Consider the following 27,285-nt stretch of genomic DNA (forward strand, 5'->3'; position numbering starts at 1 on the left):
TCTTTCGGCCCAAATTTGTTAGGCTAATCTTGATTAGTCTTAGTTGTACAAATAAGAACTGTTGGTTGTAACAATAAAAAATAAACATTTCACCTTCAAACAAATAATTTATAAATTTGTCGGACAACAATTCATTCATTTTACGGACAAATTTAATCATAAACCTTGATACTTTGACTTCAAACATCTCTGGATCTGCAGTGAAATATATTGAGTTATTACATTTTGTGAGTAAAAACGATGCAAGCTCTTCTGCAGCTCAGTTTAACGTACTCTAAAACGGCACTGAACTTATCAGAATGATTTTTAAGATGTTTTAAGGAATAAGTGGGAAAATATTACCTGTTTATGACAGATTTTCTTATATTTTTCTTTACAAAAAATAATGCACATTACAACGATTTCTACTGCGGACAACAATGATTCTACCTGTACGTCTACTTTGAGTAATTATTTCCACCCAGAGATATTTTGTTAACACCCTGAAAAAATGTTTCCCCCGACACATTATGATAATACACAATACATAAATTTAAGCATAAGCAGTTTAACGATGTTAATTTTCATAAATCGATTAAGGATTTATTTTTCAGAATATGATACAATATGATCATTTAAAACCAGGCTAACTTCACAAATAGTATGAAATTAAGCACTATAGCAGTTCTAAAAGCACATCATTCAACCAAAAGTCTACACGCAAACCTGAATGTTTCTTTTAGATTGTCTAAATTTTGTGTTTTGTTTCTTTTTAAATTTATCCAATATCATAAGTTTCATGTCTGTAATATTACCGTCTTTTAGCTCGGATAATCGTTAAAAAATATTTGTATACTACATATATTTTTTTCTAAATATTCTTAATATACGTATAGCTACAAACGTGAATTCCAGGAACTACCCGCTGACTATATTTCTTAGTAACAAAAATATAGATGAAATACTGCGTATTCTTTTCCTTAGTAAGGTAATACATTGTAATATATTTAAATCAAGGTTACGCTTGGTCAATTTCTTAAGTCTCCCCATAAAAATATTTAATTTCAATCTAATTATAAATATCTTTTTTTTCAATTCAATTAAACATAACCAAATTAGATAGTAAATTTTTAAAACGTATAACCAATTTGTCTATTTAAAATATAAGAACATTTGATCATTTTGAAATCAAATTTAACTCACAAAAATCAGTAAGCAATATATCAAAAATATGTAAAGCAAATCATTCAACCAAATTTGTAAATGCAAACCTGAATATTTCTTTTTGATCTTCTAAATTTGGTTTTTTGTTTCTCTTTTCATTTATCCAATATCCTACACGTTTCATATCTGCAATAACTGTCCTATTTCTTACGTTAGCTGAGATACTCTTTAATGTTTTGTACACTACATCGACCTAGATATTCTTATGATTACAATAGTGAATTCCAGTAAATTCACACGGACTGTATTTCCTGGAAATAGTGACGAAGCTTCATTGTGTGCAATGACTTTTTCACTGAATAGGCTCAGGGAGAGAAATACCGACAGTTCATAACTATTCTGTTTACTATTGATGAGTAAAATTCTTAAAAGGCTGCATTTCCAACACATATTAGGTCAATGTTCAAAAATTCAAAAACCTTAGATTCTAATTTGAAGGAATTAAATATAGCTTGGGAAACACTTGAGTATCATAATCTCCAATTTTTTTTATCAATCTTATTATAACAAGGTATTATTTGAAACTTTTGAAACTAGAAAAATTTTGAAATCTGGAATATTTTGTAATGATTTATATCTAAACTAATCCTACTCAGGACGGTAAGATGAAAAATTTATATACCAGAAGTGATAATAATTTTCCATTTTTCCGAAATAATCAGTTTTTATTAAAGCAAAGCATAATGGGCGGTATTTTAGATTTTTATGAAATTTTGAATGCATTTAGAACTCGGTTATCTATATCTGAAATATGAAAAATGCATGTATACTTCCAGAGACAAAGCCAATTGAATCATGAGTATCTTATGAACAAAAGGAATCTAATATACAATCAAAAAGAATGGTCAATTATGTTTGGTAGTCGAAGTTAGACAATAAGTTTTTTTTGTATTGTTTACCTTTTTATTCCTTCAGTTAGCTGAGATAATCATAAGGAAATATTTTTGGAAACTTCGTTTTTTTTTTCAGGTAAAATTATTGTTTATCTTGACAAAAAAAAAAATTTCAGTCTCATTATAATGTTATAATTACAATTAATAAAAAAAAAAGTAGTCAGTAAATAAAGTCATAATATATCCGATCTGCTATTTTGTACATCAAAATGTAATACGATCTGTTTAAGGTCAATTTCGTCTACCTCACAAAATCCAGTTGGCACAATAGTAAATTATTACATTGAAATATATTCAAATCATGTTCACGCTTGGTAAAACACTTGAGTCTTCTCATAAAAATATTAAATTTCAATCTTATTTTTTTCAATTCATTTAACAAACCAAAACAGCTAGTCAATAAGGTAAAGTAACTGCGTTTAAAAAAAATGTAAAACCATTTGATATTTTTTTCAAACGGATTTACATCACAAAATTATCAAGTTCGGCACAATAAAAGAGTTTAGTAAAGCATATCATTCAACCAAAATTGTAAATCCAAACCTGAATGTTTCTTTTAGATCTTCTAAATTGGGTGCTTCGTTTCTCTTTACATTTATCCAATATCCTACACGTTTCCTATCTGCAATAACAGTTCTAATCCTTCCGCTAGCGAAAATATTATTTTGAAATGTTTTATACGGAACCTATTTGTTCCTAAATATGCTCATAGTTACCAAAGTGAATTCCAGTAAATTCCCATGGGGTATATTTCTTTGAAATAGTTACAAAGCTAAGCAAATAAGGTTTTTTTTAGTAAGGACATTATTCTAAGAATTACATTGACATATATATAAACATGTTTGCTGTTGACTCTCCTCATACACAATTTAATTTCAATCTTACTTGTAATAATCTAATTATTTTTTTTTAAATTCATATGTAGCGAAAATAGCTGGAAAATCTGAAAGAATATAACTCCCAATCTGCCAATATAAAATAAGACCATTTAATCATTTTACAAAAGAGAGGCGAAAGATACCAAAGGACATTCAAAATCAAAAATAAACTGACAACGCCATGGCTAAAAAAGAAAAAGACAACAGTCAAACAACAGTACACAAAACACAACATAGAAAACTAAAGACTGAGCAACACGAACCCCACCAAAAACAGGGGGTGATCTCAGGTGCTCCGGAAGGGTAAGCAGATCCTACTCCACATGTGGCACCCGTCGTGTTGCTCATTTTAGGACAAACCCGGTAATAAGTCAAATTCGGTAGGTCACATTTGGGGAAAGGGGGATGGGATTGTAGTTACGACAATTGGAACATATCCACTATCATCTGTGAAATAGATATTCCATAACTGTCAACCAAATTTACGAAGGGATGCCTTTAACTTCACCACTTGGAACTCTTGGTTTAACTTCACCACTTGGAACTCTTGGTTTAATAGCTTCCTTATGAGCAGCAGCCCTCTATCAAGGAAATCATGATAGGAAATACATGCCCAGTAATATCGTATCCACTGGGTTGATCTCACAAAAAATGTTTGATTCCTTGTCCGTGTTCGGCTTTTCTTTTGGTCCTTTTTTGTATTATCTGCTCTTAAAGTGTGTAATAAGTTTTGGCTTCGAGCAAAACTGAAGAGAAATGTATTGTCGAAATGCGCATCTGGCGCAGTAAAATTTGCACGGTTAATGTTATTTATTGCTTAAGCAGAATTAAGTTGTTGAGTATATCATTCAACCAAAATTGTAAACGCAATCTGGAATAATTCTATGTGATCTTCTAAATTAGAACTTTAGTTTTTTCTCTAGACTCATCCAATATCTTACACTTTTAATATCTGTGTTAACCTTGTTATTCCTTCCTTTAACTGATATATCAATAGAAAATGTTTTTATACTTCACAATTGTATTCCTTGATATAAACCTTTCTAAAGTTGTCCGTTTATAAATTTTAAAATTATAAAGAATCTAAGGTTTCAACTCCCTTAGGCAAAGTTGACCTTAAATGGATTTGACTATTATTTTAGGTACTTTTTGGTCGTATAGCTCTTCAACTGTTTCGGCCCTTACACATCCTTGGCTTTCAAATATTTGGCTTTGAGTGTTCCTGATGAAGGTAAATCCAGAAAAGCGCTTCGGACGCATGGAATTAATAACGTGTTCTCATTTATTTTACGGCACTGGGTAGATACCTCTGCTGGTGGACTACCAGTCCCCGGTGGTATCATCAGGTCAGTAGTCAGTACTTCGGTACTGACAAGTGACATGATTTAAAACAAACCTTTTTTCCGTTTATAAATTTTGACATCATAAAGAAACTAAGGTTTCATCTCCCTCGGACAAATTTGACCTTAAATGGATTTGGCTATTATTTTAGGTACTTATTTGGTCATATAGCTTTTCAACTATTTCGGTCCTTATACATCCTCGGCTTTAAAATATTTGGCTTTGAGCGTTCCTGATGAAGCTAAATGCACTAAAAGCGCTTCGGACGCATGAACTTAATAACGTGTTGTTCTCATTTATTTTACAGATAGAAACGTGAATTACGAGTACTTCCCACATACCCCTAGTACCAAATGGCATACCTTTAATGTAAAACCAGCATTACTCATCTCTTGAACAATTAATTGCAAACCATCAAAATTTGACTGGATTATTCAATGGTCCATGTTCAAATTTTCACGGATTTGGTCAAGCGGTACGTTAATAACCATCATTAAACCAAACGTGTGATGCACTAACAAACAGACATGTGCATCACTTTACATCACCTCTCCGAGGCAGAGCATAAATAGGTCACATTTCAAGAAAACTAACTTTCTCCAAAAAGGGGCTACTTTCAGTAACAGTTACCTTTGATCTATTGAAACCAAAATAGGGTAGGTATCATCATCTTTCATATAGTTAATTTATCATCTGAAAAATAAGACTTTCCAATAGATATATTTTAGTCACTATGACCTATTGGCCAATAAATCGAAGGCATCATCCTATTCCCTTTTCTTCAATCAGTATGCGTATCATTTCAAGCAGGCAAGGAAAACTCCAGTACCATCTAGAAATTAAAAAAAAACATATATTTTAAGCAACAAAGACCATGAACGTTGACCAATTCGATAGACTTCTTTTCTGCACCTGTGTCTTGCATCCGTATAAGTTTTAATCAAATCAAGCAAGAGCATCTATTTGTTTTGGACACAAGTGGACAGCTACAGGACGAAAAGACGAACAATATCCGTTTTTAAGGACAATTACTCAACTAAGGTGTTTTCCGGTTATTTCGGCTATGTAGATCATGTGTTGTTGTTCAATTCTTGCAATTTAAAAATGAAATATATCTATTAAAGTTTTCAAGAAATAATGTAGAAATATGGTAAAAATTTGTCGTTCAAGGGATATAATTCCTTTAAGGTGAGCAGGCTCAGATTTGACCTCCCCACCGAACACACACCTAAGTTGTATATCATTTGAAAGAGGAAACAGTGTACTGCAAGTGTCGTAAAGTCAGAAACAGTGACAAGTTTGTTTCAACAGTGAGGCAAAGGTAAACTTAACAAATTGGAGAAAATTTTGACATTTTTTTTCCATTTCTATTATCTGTCTAAAAACCAAATTATACTTCTTTAGTTTCAGTAATGGTAGATTTTCTTATTACAACTAAATCCTTGATAATTGTTATCAAACGACGTTTTCAATTAAAAAACTATCAGGTTTTTAATCTATATGAATTGATATGACATTTACCTTAGAAATCAAATATATTTCAAGTTAAAATCATTTAGTTATCTATCACGAAATACGATTCTACAAAATCATTTTTCAACATATATTGTATGCAATGTATTCGACTACACAGTAAGATTGAATAATATAGCCTCAAAATGATTTTGTCATATTTGTTTACAAGGATTAGAAAGGGTTAATACAGTGATGTTGTTGATGCAAATTTAAATTAAAAAGCTAAATTGGTCTTATGAATACACCTGATACATCGATTTTTAAAGACCCAGATGCTACTAAGCACCTGTCCTACCTCTATGATACATATATTCTTTTCTTCACAGATAAACCCCCAGTCAACATCGTTTTTTAGTGTTCATCACATTACATGAACTAAACATATACCCCCCCCCCCCCCCCCCCCCTTACTTACCAAAAAGAAAATCCTGAGTAATCACAAATATGTTATATGGTTCTTTGGAATTTCAACCAAAGCTGAAGAAATGGATCTTTCTTAACATTATTGGATACCTATAGTACACAAGTGTCCTGAAAGCAACGTTATATTGTTGGGTCTTCCAAGTGCTCTACGAATCCTCTTTCTAAACTATTTACATCAATTGTTATTGTTATATAATAGTTCGTTTCTGTGTGTGTTACATTTTAATGTTTTGTTTCTGTTGTGTCGTAGTTCTCCTCTTATATTTGATGTGTTTCCCTCAGTTTTAGTTTGTAACCCGGATTTGTTTTTTTCTCAATCGATTTATGAATTTCGAACAGCGGTATACTACTGTTGCCTTTATTTATTAGCAAATCAAAGCCGGGATGCAGTGTTATTATAAAACTATATAATCTAGGGGTGGTGCGTATCACATGCAGATACTTCATATTCCAAAGATCCGTTAAGAGTACATACAATCTTCCTATTCCAGTAGTATAAATATATTTGATTTTTTTTCTTCCCTTTTCTTAAGTATTCTACATTTCAAACTTAAAGACAAATTGAAAGAATTGGTCAAACATTGTCCCATAATAAAAATGGCCAACGTAGATACAAATGTCTAGTTTAAGGCAGAGACAAATCATATTTTGTAAAAAGAAAACTCTTTGATACAAACAAAGAAAAACCCTGAAACTGACATTATCAAAATGATCATAACTTGATTGACAACATATTTGTTACGTCTGGAGGACGTGTTTTGCAACAAGTAATCGACATTCCTATTGGAACCAACTGAGCTCCTCTTTTGTCGATTTGTTCATTTATTCATATGAGGTATACTTCATACAGGATCTTCCTAAGAGAATGAGGAAAGGCTAGCATTATCCTTAAACTTCACGTTTCGCTATATAGATGATGTTCTTTCACTAAATAATTGAAAGTTTGGATATATTGAACGCATCTATAATAGAATATATTATCAAAATTGAAATAAAGAATGCAACAGATAGTTAAAAGGTAAAACAACAAAAATACCGAACTCCAAGGGTAATTCAAAACGGAAAGTCCTTTATAAAATGGCAAAATCAATAGCACAAACACATCAAACGAATGGAAAACAACTGTCATATACCTGACTTAGTACTTAAGTATTCCTCATATATTGACTAACATCTAGAAATTGTCGGTGAAGAACAAAACTTTACAACAAAAGAGATGATACCAGCTTCCCTTTTGTGAAATTTCCATTTCTATGTAGCAACATTCCAGCAGCGGCTGCATATGGCATATAGTCTCACAGTTGATACTATATTCCCGAGCTGGCATTTCCTATAATGATATCCTTGATAGAGGGTTGGTGCTTACAATAAAAAAATATTAAACCAAAGGTTCTAAGTGGTAAGTTTAAGTCATCCCTTCGAACATTTTACGGATGACATCATGTTGGTTGACCGTTATGGAAAATGTTTTCATGGTTGACGACGGATATGTTTCCATGATCGTAACTACAACCCCATCCTCTTTTCCTCGAATGTGACATCAACAAAAAAGACTTATCATTGAGTATGTATATTTATGAGCAACAAGTCGTGTGCCACATGTGGAGCAAGATCTGCTGACCCGTCGGGAGCACCGGAGATAAGCCCCGGTTTTTGATAGGGTTTATGTTGTTGCGTCTTTAGTGTCTGTGTTTTGTATACTGTTATTTATCTTTTTGTCGTTGTTTTTTTTGCAATGATGTTTTCAATTTGTCATCGACTTATTAGTTTGAATATCTCTTTGGTATCATCCACCTCTCTTGTTATTGCAAAGGGGAGGAAATATATAATCTGTCGCGGCAAAAAAAGATTCTGATCAACAAAACTGACAAAAATACGCTGGTTTTGGAGTTTTTAAGAGAACAAAAATCAAATCCAAGAGTTGCTTTAAAAATCCCAAGCATTACAAGAAATTCTTTTGACCATATTAACATATCTAACTTTATTTTGAACTCAAAATATTTTTTTATTCCATACTTGACATTTCAGTGGTTAATTATCAAGATAGACAGCAACCATCGGAGCATCGATCCTTTAAATATACAGAATGCATGTACATGCACATGCAACCGATGTTGTGTACTCAAATTGTAGGCACTTTTGTACACCTTTCATGCTAACAAGTATACACGCATTTCAACACCGTGGTGGATTCAGGAGCGTAGAGGCAGAAGGAGTACGATCGGAAAAAATAAGATTCTGTGGTTAAAATCATAAAGAAATATTCGTCTCTCTATTCTCGGTAGTATTTTTACCTTTATGGACCAGTAAGTCCGCCTTTTCCTCGGACCCTGGTAAACCCTATGCTTTAAGATATTTTATACAAAGGATTGCTGTCTCATGAATTTCCACCTATATTCATACCATTAAAACAAGAGTGCACACGCTGAAATGTCTCGCCTTCTTTACTAATCATTGATATTATGTTGATAGTCCTAAATATAAAGCTTTATTACAACTGTCACATAAACTTAACATTAACCAAGTAACCTTAACATTGACCAATGAACCATGAAAATGAGGTCAAGATCAGATGAACCATGCTAGGCAGGCATGTACAGCTGACAATTCTTCCATACAACAAATATAGTTGACCTATTGCTTATAGTTTAAGAAAAACAGACCAAAACACAAAAACTTAACACTGAGCAATGAACCTTGAAAATGAGGTCAAGGTCAAATAAAACCTGCGTGACTGCCAAATAGATCATAAAATATTTCCATACACCAAATATAGTTGAAGTATTGCATATAGTATTAGAAAAAAAGACCAAAACTCAAAAAACTTAACTTTGACCACTGAACCATGAAAATGAGGTCAAGGTCAGATGACACCTGCCCGCTAGACATGTACACCTTACAATCATTCCATACACCAAATATAGTAGACCTATGGCATACAGTATAAGAAAAACAGACCAAAACACAAAAACTTAACTATAACCACTGAACCATGAAAATGAGGTCAAGGTCAGATGACACCTGGCAGTTGGACATGTACACCTTACAGTCCTTCCATACACCAAATATACTAGACCTATTGCTTATAGTATCTGAGATATGGACTTGACCACCAAAACTTAACCTTGTTCACTGATCCATGAAATGAGGTCAAGGTCAAGTGAAAACTGTCTGACGGGCATGAGGACCTTGCAAGGTACGCACATACCAAATATAGTTGAACTATTGCATATAGTATTAGAAAAAAAGACCAAAACTCAAAAACTTAACTTTGACCACTGAACCTTGAAACTGAGTTCAAGGTCAGATGACACCTGCCCGCTAGACATGTACACCTTACAATCATTCCATACACCAAATATAGTAGACCTATGGCATACAGTATAAGAAAAACAGACCAAAACACAAAAACTTAACTATAACCACTGAACCATTAAAATGAGGTCAAGGTCAGATGACACCTGCCAGTTGGACATGTACACCTTACAGTCCTTCCATACACCGAATATACTAGACCTATTGCTTATAGTATCTGAGATATGGACTTGACCACCAAAACTTAACCTTGTTCACTGATCCATGAAATGAGGTCGAGGTCAAGTGAAAACTGTCTGACGGGCATGAGGACCTTGCAAGGTACGCACATACCAAATATAGTTATCCTATTACTTATAATAAGAGAGAATCTAACATTACAAAAAATCTTAACTTTTTTTTCAAGTAGTCACTGAACCATGAAAATGAGGTCAAGGACATTGGACATGTGACTGACGGAAACTTCGTAACATGAGGCATCCATATACAAAGTATGAAGCATCCAGACCTTCCATCTTCTAAAATATAAAGCTTTTAAGAAGTTAGCTAACGCCGCCGCCGCCGTAGCCGCCGCCGCAGCCGGATCACTATCCCTATGTCGAGCTTTCTGCGACAAAAGTCGCAGGCTCGACAATAATGTGTGTAAGCTCTGTCATATTTTTTATTTACAGGAATGTTTAGTATATAACAGGTTTATATTTTGCTAGTGATTTCATAGGAAAACACATACCTTTTACTTGCTTGATACGATCGCAGAGGTCGAACTCGGAACAGTTGGGGCAGGTATCGACACAACATTCAATCTTGATACAGCTCTGAATTTGGATTGTGATTAAATATTCGACACAGCATAGGTTTCTGAAACAGAACGAATGTGGCCTAAAAACATAAAAATTTGAAATTGGACATTTATCTATCATGGTTCAATATCCGAAATCTAAATACATGGTTAGATTCAGCATATGAAAGAATCCCAAGAATTCATTTTTTTATGAAATCAAACAAAGTTTAATTTGGACTCTTTGGGCCTCAATGTGGATCAATTTGATATAGGGGCAAAATCTAAAAGCTGAATACACGGTTAGATTCAGCATATTAAAGAACCCCATATATTCAATTTTGGACGGCGATTTGGTTCAACTTGAAAATTTGGCCCAAAATCAAAAATATAAATACAGTTTCAAATTCAGCATATCAAAGAACACCAAGAATTTAATAATTTTTGTTAAATTCAAACTTAGTCGTTGACCCTTTAGACCTTAATGTGGACAAGTTTGAAAACCGGGCCCAAAATCAAAAATCTTCAATTCAACATATCAAAAATCCCGAAGAATTTAATGTTTGTTAAAATCAAACTTAGTTTAGTTTTGGATCATCAGACCCTTAATGTGGACCAACTTTAAAATGGAGCCCAAAAAAAAAAATCTAAATACATGGCTAGATTTAGCATATCAAAGAACACCAATAATTTAATTTTAGATGAAATCAAACAAACTTTAAATTTGGACCCTTTGGACCTCAATGTGGACCAATTTATAAACATGGTTAGATTCAGCATATTAAAGAACCCCAGAATTCAAGAAGTTGAATTAACCCCCAAAATTAATCCCAACCTTCCTTTTTTGGTATAGAACCTTTGGTGGTACAATTTCATAGAAATCCATAGACTTGTACTCAAGTTATTGTCCTGAAACAAGAAAAATGCTTGTTTTTACTACGTTGAACGCATCCATCCCATCGAACTTGAGATAAAGGGTACAACAGATACAGTTAAGTCTGCCTCATAGCTTGACTTACATCTAGAAATTGACAATGAGGGTCAGTTGAAAACAAAACTTTATGACAAAAGTGATGATTTCAGCTTCCCAATAGTGAACTTTCCATTTTTATGTAGCAACATTCCAGCAGCGCCTGCATACGGAGTATATATCTCCCAGTTGATACGATACTCCAGGGCTTGTATTTCCTATAATGATTTCCTTGATAGATGGTTGCTGCTCACAAGGAAGCTATTAAACCAAGAGTTCCAAGTGGGGAAGTTGAAATCATCCCTTCGTAAATTTTACTGACGCCATCATGAGTTGGTTGACCGGTACGGAATATCCGTTTCACAGATGATAGCGGATATGTTCTAAGTGTCGTAACTACAATCCCTTCCCCTTTTCCCGAATATGACCTACCGAATTGGACTTTGTACTAACATGAGCAAACCTTCCGGAGCACCCGAGATCACCCCTAGTTTTTGGTGGGGTTCGTGTTGCTCAGTCTAGTTTTCTATGTTGTGTTTTGTGTACTTTTATTTGTCTGTTTGTCTTTTTCCTTTTTAACATGGCGTTGTCAGTTTATTTTCGACTTATGAGATTGAATGTACCTTTGGTATCTTTCGCCTCTCTTTTACGACAATAACCCCCAAAATCAATTCCAACCTTCCCTTTGTGGTATGGAAACTTGTGGTACAATTTCATAGAGATCCATACACTTAAACTCAAGTTATTGTCTGGAAACTAAATGTCTTTGGACGACGACAACGACATATCATTATACAGACGCAAAAAATTGTGGTTTTATAATTAAAAGGATAAAAGGAACTATCAAAATATATTTGGGAGTGTACAAGGCATGACTAACCACGAACATGCGACTCCAATTTACAAACGACAGCAAACAACATATGATCCAAATCGCCTGACTTCGTTAAGTAAAAAAATATGGTTTGGATAAACCAGTCTAACGTGTGCATCCGCGTATAAACCATTGATGAACTTTTATCTATTCGTATCAAACAAGGTTTCCCTTTTGACGTTTGAAGATAATGTTCGTGGTAAATTAAGGTTTCAACTTTCAAAACGCTATATCCTTGGTGAAACATACGAATATTCACTTTATAAGTTATTATTCGTACTGCAATTGAAAATGCCAGCAAGAAGCGTCTACCTCTGTTGGAACATTGTGAACGCCAGGAACGTCAGTGGAAAGTGCATTCCTTTTCTTCAAAAGACAGGTTCTAAACAAATATATCACATACATCGTGCATGAAAACCCATTTTACCTTATTGTAAAAAGAAACAAACTGTATCAAATCGAATTCGCCCTGATGAACGGCAATCTCCGAATCTGTCGTTTCTGAAACATGACCACCTGTTTTGATTGTAACATTTTCGAAAGAAATAATAAAATGCTCCGCAGGGCGCAGCTTGATACGACCGCAGAGGTCGAACCCTGAACAGTTGGGGCAAGTATGGACACAACATTCAAGCTTGATACAGCTCTGAATTTGGATTGTGATTAAATATTTGACACAGCATAGGTTTCTGACACAGAATGAATGTGGTCTAAGAACTTAAAAATTTTAAATTGGACATTCACCTATTATGGTCCAATATCCAAAATCTAAATACATGGTTAGATTCAGCATATCAAAGAACCCCAAGAATTCAATTTTTGATGAAATCAAACAAAGTTTAATTTTGGACCCTTTTGACCTCAATGTGGACAAAGTTGATAACGGGGCCCAAAAATCTAAATACATGGTTAGATTCAGTATATCAAAGAACCCCATATATTCAATTTTTGTTGAAATCAAACAAAGTTTAATTTTGGACCCCGATTTGGACTAACTTGAAAACTGGGCCCATAATCAAAAATCTAAATACATGTTTAGATTCAGCATATCAAAGAACACTAAAAATTCAATTTTTGTTAAAATCAAACTAAGTTTAATTTTGGACCCTTTGGACCTTAATGTAGACCAATTTGAAAACGGAACCAAAAATTAAGAATCTAAATACATGGTAAGATTCGGCATATCAAAGAACCCCAATAATTCAATTTTTGATGAAATCAAACAAAGTTAAATTTTGGACCCTTTGGACCTCAATGTGGACCAATTTAAAAATGGGGCCCAAAATCCAAAAACTTAATACATGGTTATATTCAGCATATTAAAGAACCCCAAGAATTCAAGAATAAAACCCCATTGAAATTGATCAAGAAATAAGCAATTTATAAGAAGTATCTTCTTTTGCACAATACTGTGCAATTGAATATTTCTTGCTATTGCGCAATACTGTACAATTGACAATTTCTTGCTATTGCGCAATATTGTGCACTTGAAGATTTCTTGCTATTGCGCAATACTGTGCAATTGAAGATTTCTTGCTATTGTGCAATACTGTGCAATTGAAAATTTCTTGCTATTGCACAATACTTATTATATAAAAATTTACACATCCTGTTTGGTGTGTATCTCCTACCATATCATTATTATTTGCTTTTAAATATAAATCAGAAATAACCAACTTAAAATGGAAAATTTTAAAAGAAAAAAAAAAGGAAAAAAAGAAAGAAAAAAAAATCCCTCCCCAAAAAATTTTTTGAACCCCCTTATGATTCATCACCCCCAAACTCAATCCCAGCCTTCCTTTTGTGGTATGGTACCTTGCAGTACAATTTCAGAGAGATCCATACACTTGAACACAAGTTATTGTCTTGAAACTAGAAAAATGCTTATTTTTGGCCCCTTTTTGGCCCCCAATTCCTAAACGTTTCAGGCAATTACAACCGAACTCAATTCCAGCTTTCCCTTTGTGATATGAAACCTTGTAGTACAATTTCAGAAATATCCAAACACTTACACACAAGTTATTGTCATGAAACTAGAAAAATGCTTGTTTTTTGCCCCTTTTTTGGCCCCCAATTCCTAAAATTTTGAGGCAATTACCCCCAAAATCAATTACAGCCTTCCCTTTGTGATATGGAACCTTGTGGTACAATGTCAGAGAGATCCATACACTTACACACAAGTTATTGCCTGAAAGTTACAAAAATGCTTATTTTTGGCCCCTAATTCCTTAACTGTTGGTACCATAACCCCCAAAATCAATCCCAACCTTCCTTTCGTGGTATTGAACCTTATGGTAAAATTTCATGGAGATCCATTCACTTAAACTGAAGTAAGAGTGCGAAAACCAATGTGTCTTCGGACGACACCGGACGACGCCAGACGACGACTACGACAACGCCAACGTCATACCAATATACGACCAAAAAATTTTTAATTTTTGCGGTCGTATAAAAAACAAGTGGTTGTCTTAATCTATATGAGAAAATTCAATCTCTGGACACACATGCTAAAAGAGTGAAGATGTATAGTTAACATCTTTATTGAAGCGTTTATGTTTGGACAGATGATCTTCAAAGACACATTTTAAACGAACATTCCAACCAGCCGAAACTGCAGCTAAGTAGATCCCTCTCCAGCACCAACATCTGTCTTTTTTTTTAATTCAGTAGCACCTGGAGCAGCAGCATCAGTAAGATTTTGTATTAATCATCCCTTTATCATGATCGTGTCTGGAAAGACCTCTTGCAGAATGCTGATTTTATATAAAGCATGTTAAAACATGTAACAAGGGTATGCAATTCAAACACAGACAGTCTGTTGGGAAATACACTTCATAGATATACGATGGTTTGACACTGTTTCACTTGTTCCTTTAAGGATTAAGATAATAATGACAGGATTAAGATGTCTCCACATTTTTATATACATGTCCAAAGTAAGCAATAGTTTGTCTCTTCGAATTTTGGGGAATTTTGTGGATATCAGATTTTCTATGACAAATTCAGTCACTTCAGTAGACATATGGTAATTTAAATCATTTCTTGCCATTAATTTTGGAAGTTTTCCAATTGTTGATAGTATAAGAAACACCTTCATAGTTTCCCAACTAATCCTATATTTATAGTTGGTACTTGTACTTCACAGCATCAAAGCATCAAAGCATTATTTTGTGATACTAGAAAATATATTTCATATTTTATTGCTTCAAAACAAAGTAATTAAGAAAACAAGTAGAAAGATAGTCATGTCTGCCACCATGCAAAAGCCTGAGCAATGTAAACAACACTACATAATTAATAAATATTATATCAAAATTAAAAAAGCAAATAATTGTGATCTTTAACAAAGTGATCAATTTGTGCTCAAAATCAGATGGATTTCTTTGTGACCATACCACTTTAAGTATTCTTTACAATTCACTACAATCATGCTGTGTGATAAACAGATGATCATTTGTGCACTTTAAATGCAACGTACCTCCAAATTAAGTAATACACTATATGGACTAAAATGTCTTTGCTTATTCAAGGTCCATACAACTTTTATTACCTTAATTTAGATATATTTTTGGTCACAGCTTTTAAAATACCATGATGCTCAACAGACTAATAAGTACAATTCTTAATCAAAAGTATATATCTTTACAAGATATACTTTTGAAACATTTAAAGGACATTTACTAATCTTTTGTTTTGTTTTCATTATTATTATTCACATCAAATGCCATGATTCTTCAATTTGCAATAAAATTACTGTTTAAAGTCACATTTAGATAATACTTTTTTTTTTAAACACTGCCCATATTTAAAAAAGACAGGTATAAATTTAAATAAAAAGCTCCGCTGGGGCACAGCTTGATACGACCGCAGAGGTCGAACCCTGAACAGTTGGGGCAAGTATGGACACAACATTCAAGCTTGATACAGCACTGAATTTGGATTGTAATTAAATATTTGACACAGCATAGGTTTCTGACACAGAATGAATGTGGTCTAAGAACTTAAAAAATTTTAATTTACCTATTCAAACCATATTATTATTATTTGCTTTTATATATAAATCAGAAATAACCAATTTAAAATGGAAAATTTTAAAGAAAAAAAATGAAAAAAAAATCCCCCCACCCAATTTTTTGAACCCCCTTATGATTCATCACCCCCAAACTCAATCCCAGCCTTCCCTTTGTGGTATGGTACCTTTCAGTACAATTTCAGAGAGATCCATACACTTGAACACAAGTTATTGTCTGGAAACTAGAAAAATGCTTGTTTTTTGGCCCCTTTTTGGCCCCAGATTCCTAAACGTTTAGGGCAATTACCCCCAAACTCAAACCCAACTTTCCCTTTGTGATATGGAACCTTGTAGTACAATTTCATAAAGATCCATACACTTACACACAAGTTATTGTCCTGAAACTAGAAAAATGCTTGTTTTTTTGCCCCTTTATGGCCCCTAATTCCTAAATTTTGAGGCAATTACCCCCAAAATCAATCCCAGCCTTCCCTTTGTGGTATGGTACCACGCAGTACAATTTCAGAGAGATCCATATACTTGAACACAAGTTATTGTCATGAAACTAGAAAAATGCTTGTTTTTGCCCCTTTTTGGTCCCTAATTCCTAAAATTTGGAGGCAATTACCCCCAAAATCAATCCCAGCATTCCCTTTGTGATATGGAACCTTGTGGTACAATGTCAGAGAGATCCATGCCCCTTTTTGGTCCCTAATTCCTCAAATTTGGAGGCAATTACCCCCAAAATCATTCCCAGCATTCCCTTTGTGATATGGAACCTTGTGGTACAATGTCAGAGAGATCCATACACTAACACACAAGTTATGTCTGGAAGTTACAAAAATGCTTATTTTTGGCCCCTAATTCCTAAAATTTGGAGGCAATTACCCCCAAATTCAATCCAGCATACCCTTTGTGATATGGAACCTTGTGGTACAATGTCAGAGAGATCCATACACTAACACACAAGTTATGTCTGGAAGTTACAAAAATGCTTATTTTTGGCCCCTTTTTGGCCCCTAATTCCTTAACTGTTGGTACCATAACCCCCAAAATCAATCCCCACCTTCCTTTTGTGGTATTGAACCTTATGGTAAAATTTCATAGAGATCCATTCACTTAAACTAAAGTTAGAGTGCGAAAACCAATGTGTCTAAGGACGACGACGACGACGCCGCCAACGTCATACCAATATACGACCGCAAAATTTTTTTGTGGTGGTATTAAAAAGAAGAATCTTATTAAAAAATTTCATAAATGAAAAATCAATATTTTGAAATAAAGTGGATTCATTATTATTCATGGCATACCAATTTTCCTCACTCCACGAAAAAGTGGTAACCATGAAAATAAATGAATCCACAATAAGTACCTCTTACTTAATGTGAATTAGATTGACTACATTTTGAGATCATTATGATTTTTCTACAAACAAAAAAAAACTATCTTTTTTCAAGATGTTGAAAGAGGATTGAAAAAGAGTAAAATAACAAAAATACTGAACTCCAAGGAAAATTCAAAACCGAAAGTCCCTAATCAAATGGCAAATTAAATGGAAAATAGTTTCAGAAAACACCATTACCAAGTTAAATAGTTAAACAGTGTTGAGACTTTCAAGCAAAAGATAACAGTATCTGCAGTAAATATAAACCAGGACAAAATTAACTGCAGTAAATGTAAACCAGGATAAAAATCACTCTATGTTATTAACAACTCTATGTGATTAAATGTTTAAATCGCAGATAAATAAAAAAAGAGTATACATATGTATTACAATCACACTTTTATTCAAATGTTTACTAATTGCGAATACTTGATCAGTTTTTTTCTGGTAATTAACAATAATCAACTGATAAAAGTAATAATAAGTGATTTGGCCTTTCTGATGTCATTATTATATTTCTATTGGCTATTGACCAATATCATCTTTGAAGAAAAAGAGTACATCTTAAAATATAATTACAATAACCACTCACAATAATAGTAATTGGTCCCTCTGATTCAGTATTCCTATAAATTGGTTAATGATTACATTAACTATTGTGTATTATCCAAAACATTGACTGAAATATGAAAGGAGGAAGATAAGAGCCATTTTTTTGCCCCTAAATTTGCAAAAATAGTAAACATCATTCAATCCTTTTAAAACTATTAAAGTTAATGTTATTGAAATATGAATAGAGTGCATACATTAGTGCATGTTTGTCATTTGTGATCCCTCTTTAACTCATAAACATGTCATAATAGAAATGAGCTAATTCATAAAAATATTACAAAGTTTTTTTGGACAATTTGAGCAAATTACCTTTAAAGATATTTATTTAAATCTGATCGTCACATATGAGCTGTTGTTTTATAGAACTATTTATGACAAACTTTTTGAAATGGCCTATTCTTAACAGTGTTTCATAGTGGTTTTTTTAAGTACTACAATATAGCTTTGAAGGCCTACAATACATGTGAAAGACAAAATTCAAAATTATAAATAGTGAAAATACAAATGCATTGTGAACATCTGAAGGATGTTATTTGATAGTTCAGATGTCAAAATAATTTAACTTGAAGAAGTCCAATTTGTACAAATACACTTCACTTTCCACAAACTGATCAACTCGAGGTTAAATTGCAATGTAAAATATTCACTAGTTGAGAAAATTAATTAGTCATGTATTCCATAGCTACAAAAGTAATGTCTATAAAGTTTATTGTCAGAATCAGTTATTTCATATAAATTTTTCTTTACATTGCTTTTTTTCAATTTGTGAGCAAACCATAGATTTAAGGTAGATGGGATGTCTACATTACAATCCATAGAATTTTTTAATAATTTGCCAAAATGTAGTTTATTTCATGCTTTTTTAAAAAAATTAATAAAAAGAATGGGTCACGGGCTTATTTTCACGTGACAGGTTGTGCAAAATTGACAGATTTTTGTATAGATTATGCATGCAAAACCCAATTTTCTGCCATAAAACAAAAACTACACCATAGAATTTTGAGATAAAATATGAGAAGATAGCTCTAATATTATGCTTTCAGATAAGAAAAAGAAAAAATGGGGTCACAGGACCCGTTTTCTTGCTACATAATAAAATAGGTAAATTCCTAACATATTCTATTGTAAAAGTAACTTTATCTGAATTATCTGCCCTTACATTTGAGTTGCCTCCCCTTATGTGACAAAGTTGGAAAAAATTGAATCAAACAAAAGTATTCTGTTTTTTGTAAAATAAAACATAAATATGATAAAACATGTCATTTTCTATATTGAAATGAAAATTTTTACACATGAACTACTGACTACTCTCAAAATTTGCACATTTTATTAAAGATCTAGACCTATTGTTTTCTGGTATTTCAAAATCCAAGATGGAGGAAGACACCCTATCTTCCTTAACCTTAAAATAAATTTAATTATTATATCTAAAAGCAAAGATGCCATCTATATTTTAAAGTATTCAATTATCAAATATTTAAGAATGCTTTCTTCATAACAGACATAAAAAAAATCAACAGTGTGCATGGCTGCATGCCCTACTTTTAAAATATAAAAATAGATCATATCATTTAAGAAAAAAATGTGCAGCAGTTTTGCATATTTATATGTATCTAATATCATATGATTCTATATACAATACTAACCAAGATGTACAGACAATTTTAATTTAGAAATAAAAAAAATATAATACACCATGATATTTACATGCAAAAATACATATATATTTTTATGCTATAGAGACACTCATTTTTTTAGTCCATCAAAATATTCAAATCTGCTAAAAAATTAAGTTGGCATCTCATCTGGTTTTTTATATTGCCTGATATTCTTTTCAATTAGTGTTTTCTTTTGTAAAGACTAGAAACATTTGAAATCCCTGAAATAACAATTGATATATTAATGCCTACACATATACATTTGTAGTTATAAGCTTGTATCCCTAATATGACATGTATAGATTATACGTCTTTCTCTTTTTCAGATATCAAAATAGTTCTCAGGAAATTTGATTATATGTCATTATCTATGCTTAAAAAACATATTTTCATGAAGCTTTTTGGTTATATAATCCTGACAAATGTCATTCATTTAAAAGATATGGACAAATATATGTAAATGGCAAAAAAAATTGTATATATAAGAACAAGAGTGCACACGCTGAAATGTCTCGCCTTCTTTACTAATCATTGATATTATGTTGATAGTCCTAAATATAAAGCTTTATTACAACTGTCACATAAACTTAACATTAACCAAGTAAACTAAACATTGACCAATGAACCATGAAAATGAGGTCAAGGTCAGATGAACCATGCTAGGCAGGCAGCTAACAATTCTTCCATACAACAAATATAGTTGACCTATTGCTTATAGTTTAAGAAAAACAGACGAAAACACAAAAACTTAACACTGAGCAATGAACCTTGAAAATGAGGTCAAGGTCAAATAAAACCTGCGTGACTGACATATAGATCATAAAATATTTCCATACACCAAATATAGTTGAACTATTGCATATAGTATTAGAAAAAAAGACCAAAACTCAAAAACTTAACTTTTACCACTGAACCATGAAAATGAGGTCAAGGTAAGATGACACCTGCCAGTTAGACATGTACACCTTACAATCATTCCATACACCAAATATAGCTGACCTATTGCATGCAGTATTAGAAAAAAAGACCAAAACTCAAAAACTTAACTTTGACCACTGAACCATGAAAATGAGGTCAAGGTCAGATGACACCTGCCAGCTAGACATGTACACCTTACAATCATTCCATACACCAAATATAGTAGACCTATTGCATACAGTATAAGAAAAACAGACCAAAACACAAAAACTTAACTATAACCACTGAACCATGAAAATGAGGTCAAGGTCAGATGACACCTGCCAGTTGGACATGTACACCTTACAGTCCTTCCATACACCGAATATACTAGACCTATTGCTTATAGTATCTGAGATATGGACTTGACCACGAAAACTTAACCTTGTTCACTGATCCATGAAATGAGGTCGAGGTCAAGTGAAAACTGTCTGACGGGCATGAGGACCTTGCAAGGTACGCACATACCAAATATAGTTATCCTATTACTTATAATAAGAGAGAATTTAACATTACAAAAAATCTGAACTTTTTTTTCAAGTAGTCACTGAACCATGAAAATGAGGTCAAGGACATTGGACATGTGATTGACGGAAACTTCGTAACATGAGGCATCCATATACAAAGTATGAAGCATCCAGGTCTTCCATCTTCTAAAATATAAAGCTTTTAAGAAGTTAGCTAACGCCGCCGCCGCCGCCGTAGCCGCCGCCGCCGCCGCCGCCGGATCGCTATCCCTATGTCGAGCTTTCTGCGACAAAAGTCGCAGGCTCGACAAAAATTAGAGATCATGTGTTTTCTACACACATTTATATATAAGAACACTATCTTGGATATGTCAGATGAGTTTTAAAGAAGAATTAATTCAATACAATTTAAATTTATTAGTTGAAAATGTTGAATTCTAATATTAACTACTAATTGTCAACTCCATGCGAATCATTTTAGCTAATAACATATAACATCATAATCTAGCTGTAGCTGGTCAACAATTTGCTTGATGAAGTGAATACACATAACCAATAATAAAAAAATTACCTTCTTTAACCAAAAAGCCCTTTATCGTACCCATCTAATTTCTCAGACCTATACCATACCAAATTAATGATCTTATCATTTGTTTTATAAATTGTTTATACAGAGTTCGAGTAATTTCTTTCAGTAATTTTTTTTCAAAAAGTCATTCATGTTGAATTTAAGTTTTATCCCCTAAAACAGCTAGTGACAATTTTTGCAGTTCTATTAAAAAAAAGAAAACTAGTAAAACCATCCTCTGAATGCTTAAGGAGTTTTTGTTATTTTCCTGCTTTTTAAAATTAAGATATTCAAATATTTATATAGTCAATATAAATTTAGCTGTCAGAAAACAATTGGAACATGTTCATCAAAAGAAAATATACACTCTGGAAAAACTTGCTTTGTTATTTCCCTTTTTGATGTTAAGCTTACAAATATTTTATCAAATATTACTCTTTTTAAACTTTCAACTCAAACCCTCAAAGAACTGAAATAAACTTATAAAAGTTAAGTTAAATGTTTTAAAAATTTCAAATATGCTGTCACAACTATATTTCCTGTTTTTTTCTTCTATAAAATGACTGAAATATAATTTCATTAATTGAATAATAATAACAAACTGGAAAACACTCCACCAGTATGTCTATACTTAATTTCAGATCACTGGTTTCAATTTTTTTTTCATATATTGACTATTAATTTTGTTTTCAGTAATTTGTAAACACAAAAATATAAAAACTTTTCAAAGAAATTCCAAAACAGTTGTTTAATTTGACCAAACTAAAAATGCTAAATTGCAACACAAATACTGTCAGATGATTATTTGTCTTATATAAGCAGCAGCATAAATAATGGACTTTATTGCTATAAAAATGTTAAGTCCTAAATACTGTTGACGAACAACTGTTATAAATTTCAATACCTAAACTATTTTCAAGGTAATTTTTACATAATATTTAAATAATCTTAGAATAAATTTTATTGTATCAAATACCAGATATTTGTGACAAAATATATGCTTACTTTATTTGTGTCTTTCTTTTTGTGAAAAGGTTTATTGAAGTATTGAAGAGAATATATTAAATTCTCTTATGGTAATCTATTTCTTGCACAAAGATATATTTCTCATATCGCACTGCACAGAGAGTGATACGAAAAATGCGTAAATTTGATTGGCTTAACCAGCATCATGAAACTATATTGCAACATTTCCATTAGCTATTCGTTAGGTCATTGATGATTTTTAAAGGTCAAAACGGTGTACATTTCCTCCATGACAACGGAGATATAAAATTTCTTCGATAATATACAAAACACTCACAATTTTCACCTGAAAATATTCTTTTTGTCAAAATTTATATCATTCTGAAGTGTTAAAAAGTTTTATATGTCTAATTTAAAGTTTGATGCTAGAACAGGACATATGATGTCATACTGATTTATGCAAGACTAGATCAAAAAGTTGCAGAATTTTCCTTTTAACACAAAGAGAATGCTTACCATAAGAGAAATAGGTTTAGCAACTCAAGAGAATTAGATATTGCTTGATATTATTTCTCTGTTTTTAATTCAAATATTAATAACAAACTAGCCTATATTATATTGAGATCATATAACTCAAGTTGATATCAAGCGATATCCAATTCTCTCTTGTTATGAAACCTATAATTTCAATTTTTGCAGAAAGCTTTCATATATAAATTCTCCCTTTGTGAGATTAACATTTAATGTGTAAAATGAATAGGTAAATAAGGCATCAATTCACATTTGACCCATGAATTTTATATCTATGTATAGCAATAATATTCAGATCTATAAATGTTTGGATAGAAATTTTAAGTCAACAGTATTTCAAGACTATATGTTAAGATAGTTTTGAAATTGAAAACACCCTTTTTTATCTTTTGCCTATTTATCAAGAAAATAACTGATATGCTAGAAATTGACAAATACAGATCATAGCCTATGGCTAATAGAGATACTAACCTATCACAAAATGTTATATCTTCCATAGCAAAAAGCATTCAAATATAAGAATAATACAAAATAACATATCCATGAATACTTCTTTTTAATAAAAAGTAAATGCTAATTTTCAATCATAATAAATTATATTTCAGAATTATGGATTGGTAAAATGGGTAACTTGTACAATAGATAACATATCTAAGTTGATATACTGTATTAGAACTTCATGAGAAAACTAGAACAGTAAAAGTGATGCCACCTAAATTCAAACTTGATCTGTATTTTGTGGTAATAAGCATTGTGTATAAGTTTCAAAACATTTGGTTGAGGCAAACTAGTTACAGAATGGAAACGAAAAATTCAGCAATTTTTCCATTCATAAAGGGGCATAACTCTAGAACGGTTACAGTGACGCCACCAAAATTCAAACTTGATCTGTGTTTTGTGGTAATACGCATTGTGTATAAGTTTCATAGCATTTGGTTGAGGCAAACTAAAGTTAGAGAATGGAAACCAACTTTGGGATGTACGGACGGACGAGGGTAAAACTTAATGCCCCCTCCGCTACGGCGGGGGCATAAAAATGAAAATAACAGATTCAACAGATAAAACTTGTAAAAAGCATATCTTAAATGACTATGTGTTTATAATATAATGCCCTGGAAAAGAGGTCACTGTTTTTGGCAATGTTTAGAACAACGTTTAATCGGCTGTTTCCATGGTGTTTCATCCTGGCTCTCAGCATCTGATGTCATGCTGTCAGAACTATAACCAAATCCTTCTGTGTTTCTTGGTTGCTCTTTCTGACATTTATACATCATACAATGCTCGTTACAAACTTTTAATCTTTTTGGTTTATTTTGGTCCTGTTTTTCAGCATCAGAATATTGTTCTGCATCACTTGATACAGTTTCATTACAGGACATCCGATTTATGAGATGATTGCATAATACATCCACAAAGTTGTCAACACCTTCATATCCTGAAACAGACAAAAAATCCTATTAAATTGATACTTTCTGTTAGATATATTTACATCCTTTCTGCACTTGGGATGATTTAGAGTTTGACATATTATATAGACATGTATGTAATATTTTGAAGACTGTAAGTTGACCTCTAAATGTCTTTTGGTTTTTTGTCTCATTGATGAATACAGTTTTTCCATAAAAAATTTGAATTAACCAGATATTTTTTCAAATCCGTTCTGTAAACTAGCAGTGCATTCTTTGAAGTGTGTAATTTTGGTGGACTCAAGTTTGTGCTGTAAAATTCATTAAAACAACAACACACTGATATGAAAGTTTACTTTTGTTTAATTCAACTGTTAACACAGAGAGATGTCTTGCTTTATGAAATTTTTATACTATAATACAAATGCTAAAATTTAAATATCATTACTTTATTATGTAAACTATGCAAAACATTAAAAAAAAAAACATTCAAAGTCAATGAACCATGACTGAAGGGACAGGGCCAAAAAGATGGAAATGACAAATGCCAATGGTAATACATATGCATATCAAATACCATTGACATCTTAAAAGTGGTTCTTAAAACTGACCTAAACATAAACTTTATACATGTAAACATTCCAAAAGTTTCAAAGTCAATGAACCATGATGAGGGGGCAGGCCCATATAATCTCCATGAAAATGAGATGAGCAAATGATAATACAACTGCATATGAAATATCATTGACTTTCCATTAGTGATTCGTCTTAAACTGATCTAATAAAAACTTTAATATGTAAACTAAGCCAACGTTTGAAAGTCCATAAACCATAACTAAGGGGGCAGGGCCAAATAATTTCCATGAAAATGAGATGTGCCAATGCTAATACAACTGCATACGAAATAACACTCACATACCACTAGTGATTTCCCTTAACTGACCTAATCACTAACTAATACATTGTTGATGCATTGACAATGCTGGAAACAGCACACCTGTCTTACTTTTTCCACTTCGTCATGGCTAGACAAAAAGCACATATTTTTTAATATACAGGATATTGACAGTGATAATGATAGGAAGAGACACAGAATATGTGAGCTCCTTTCCTGTCTATTACAGTTTTCACGGTAATAGGGAATCAACTAAAAATGGTAAAAATCATTAATTAGGGGCAATAACTCTTATAAGGAGTTATCTGATAAATTTGAATAAATAAAATCTAGAAAGACTTGATATCCAGAGTGCAGAGAATTATTGCATGTCAGATTTTCTCAATCCATTCTGTTTTTCAAAAATTAAGAACAAATATTTATATTGTACCATGTTGGCCATTTTGGTTGGTTTGCGGGGAAAAACCAACAAGTTTATACTAGATACCCTCAAGGCCATTCTGGTTTATGTAAATTGCTTTAGTGTTTTTAGAATAAACTGTTGGTTTTTTTTTAAAGTATATTGCAATTGAAGGCAGAAGCTAAGTAGTGTCAATTGCTCACATGGCACACAAGGCTAGGTGAGCAAAAAATGCTAACATAAATATGTATTTACTGACCTGGAAAAGCATTTATATCTATCACAGCATATCTTCCACTATCACAATCAACTATGACATCGATTCCAAATAAATCCATTTTTAGCTGTCGCTGTATTATAAGACCTGTTTCTCTTAATCTTTCATAATCTGGAGTAAAGGGAATTTTACTGACATCCTCTTGGTCCAACTGAAATATATTTTGTCACAATAAGAGAAATTCTATGACATTAAACAATCTGCACATTCTAAATTTCTGCAAGTCAATGACATACAATGTACAGCACAGACTTTCAATGATCATTGTAACTGAATTTAGATAAGAATTATTGAAAGTGATGTACATTTGGATTCAATTTATTAAGCAAAGGTGTATATATTTTCCATATTTCATACTTTCCTAGACAGGTTGGCACTGTCATTTCCTATACTCCCATGCTAATAAGCTATAAATTGGGGGTTTACATGACAAAGTGTGAAATGAAAGTACTGTCACTCTGCTATCTTGGATGGTTTATGACTTGTAATCCATTGTTGAAATTCGAACTAGGTAATGAGCACCATTCAGTTATGCCCAATTACATAATTTTTATCAATTTTTGAAATCATCTTAAGTAAACTAGACAATAAGTATATGAACACCTTTTCATCCATGGATATTTGGTAAGTGTTTTAAATTTGGATCATTGATATTAGTATGAGATTCATTTAGTGGTTCTTGTTAAAGTATGAGGTAGAAAGTTAACATTCTCTATATGAAATTATGTTCATGATGAACCTTTTTATGAATCACTGAATATATTCTCATAATTTTCAAATATTCTTAAAATGTTGAGTGATATGTATTACGGAAAAAAAATATGAGTAGAAATCCCTGCCTGAAGTTCCTGTTCAACAATCTTTTGACTTCTGAGAGCCAGATGTCTTTTTTATGAAATTAAATATGTGGCTGATTTTTTACCAACAGTGTAACAATGATGCAGTTTTCATAGAACAAAACT

The 27,285-nt window shown here is 32.3% G+C and overlaps 2 protein-coding genes and 2 long non-coding RNA genes across 4 annotated transcripts in view; 1 reads left to right on the forward strand and 3 right to left on the reverse strand.

The window, feature by feature from the left end:
• LOC127732730 (inositol-tetrakisphosphate 1-kinase-like) overlaps positions 1–1,385 on the reverse strand; it is a 31,565-nt gene extending 30,180 nt beyond the window's left edge. Inside the window, exon 1 of the mRNA XM_052241923.1 lies at positions 1,251–1,385. Coding sequence (XP_052097883.1) covers positions 1,251–1,327 — 77 coding nt within the window. The 5' untranslated portion in view covers positions 1,328–1,385. The remainder of the gene's footprint in view (positions 1–1,250) is intronic.
• A 7,744-nt stretch (positions 1,386–9,129) lies between these two features.
• Positions 9,130–27,285, forward strand: part of LOC127732738 (uncharacterized) — a 148,000-nt gene continuing 129,844 nt past the window's right edge. Inside the window, exons 1-2 of the long non-coding RNA XR_007996410.1 lie at positions 9,130–9,262; positions 9,556–9,998. This is a non-coding gene — a long non-coding RNA (uncharacterized LOC127732738). The remainder of the gene's footprint in view (positions 9,263–9,555; positions 9,999–27,285) is intronic.
• Positions 20,339–27,285, reverse strand: part of LOC127732737 (uncharacterized) — a 238,745-nt gene continuing 231,798 nt past the window's right edge. Inside the window, exon 3 of the long non-coding RNA XR_007996409.1 lies at positions 20,339–21,197. This is a non-coding gene — a long non-coding RNA (uncharacterized LOC127732737). The remainder of the gene's footprint in view (positions 21,198–27,285) is intronic.
• Positions 23,419–27,285, reverse strand: part of LOC127732723 (inositol-tetrakisphosphate 1-kinase-like) — a 31,665-nt gene continuing 27,798 nt past the window's right edge. The window contains exons 9-10 of the mRNA XM_052241911.1: positions 26,306–26,474; positions 23,419–24,780 (exon numbers count right to left, since the gene is read on the reverse strand). Of these exons, the coding sequence (XP_052097871.1) occupies positions 24,470–24,780; positions 26,306–26,474 (480 nt within the window). The 3' untranslated portion in view covers positions 23,419–24,469. The remainder of the gene's footprint in view (positions 24,781–26,305; positions 26,475–27,285) is intronic.

This window comes from Mytilus californianus, unplaced genomic scaffold (assembly GCF_021869535.1).
Source record: "Mytilus californianus isolate M0D057914Y unplaced genomic scaffold, xbMytCali1.0.p SCAF_26, whole genome shotgun sequence".
In the NCBI taxonomy this organism is placed as follows: domain Eukaryota; kingdom Metazoa; phylum Mollusca; class Bivalvia; order Mytilida; family Mytilidae; genus Mytilus; species Mytilus californianus.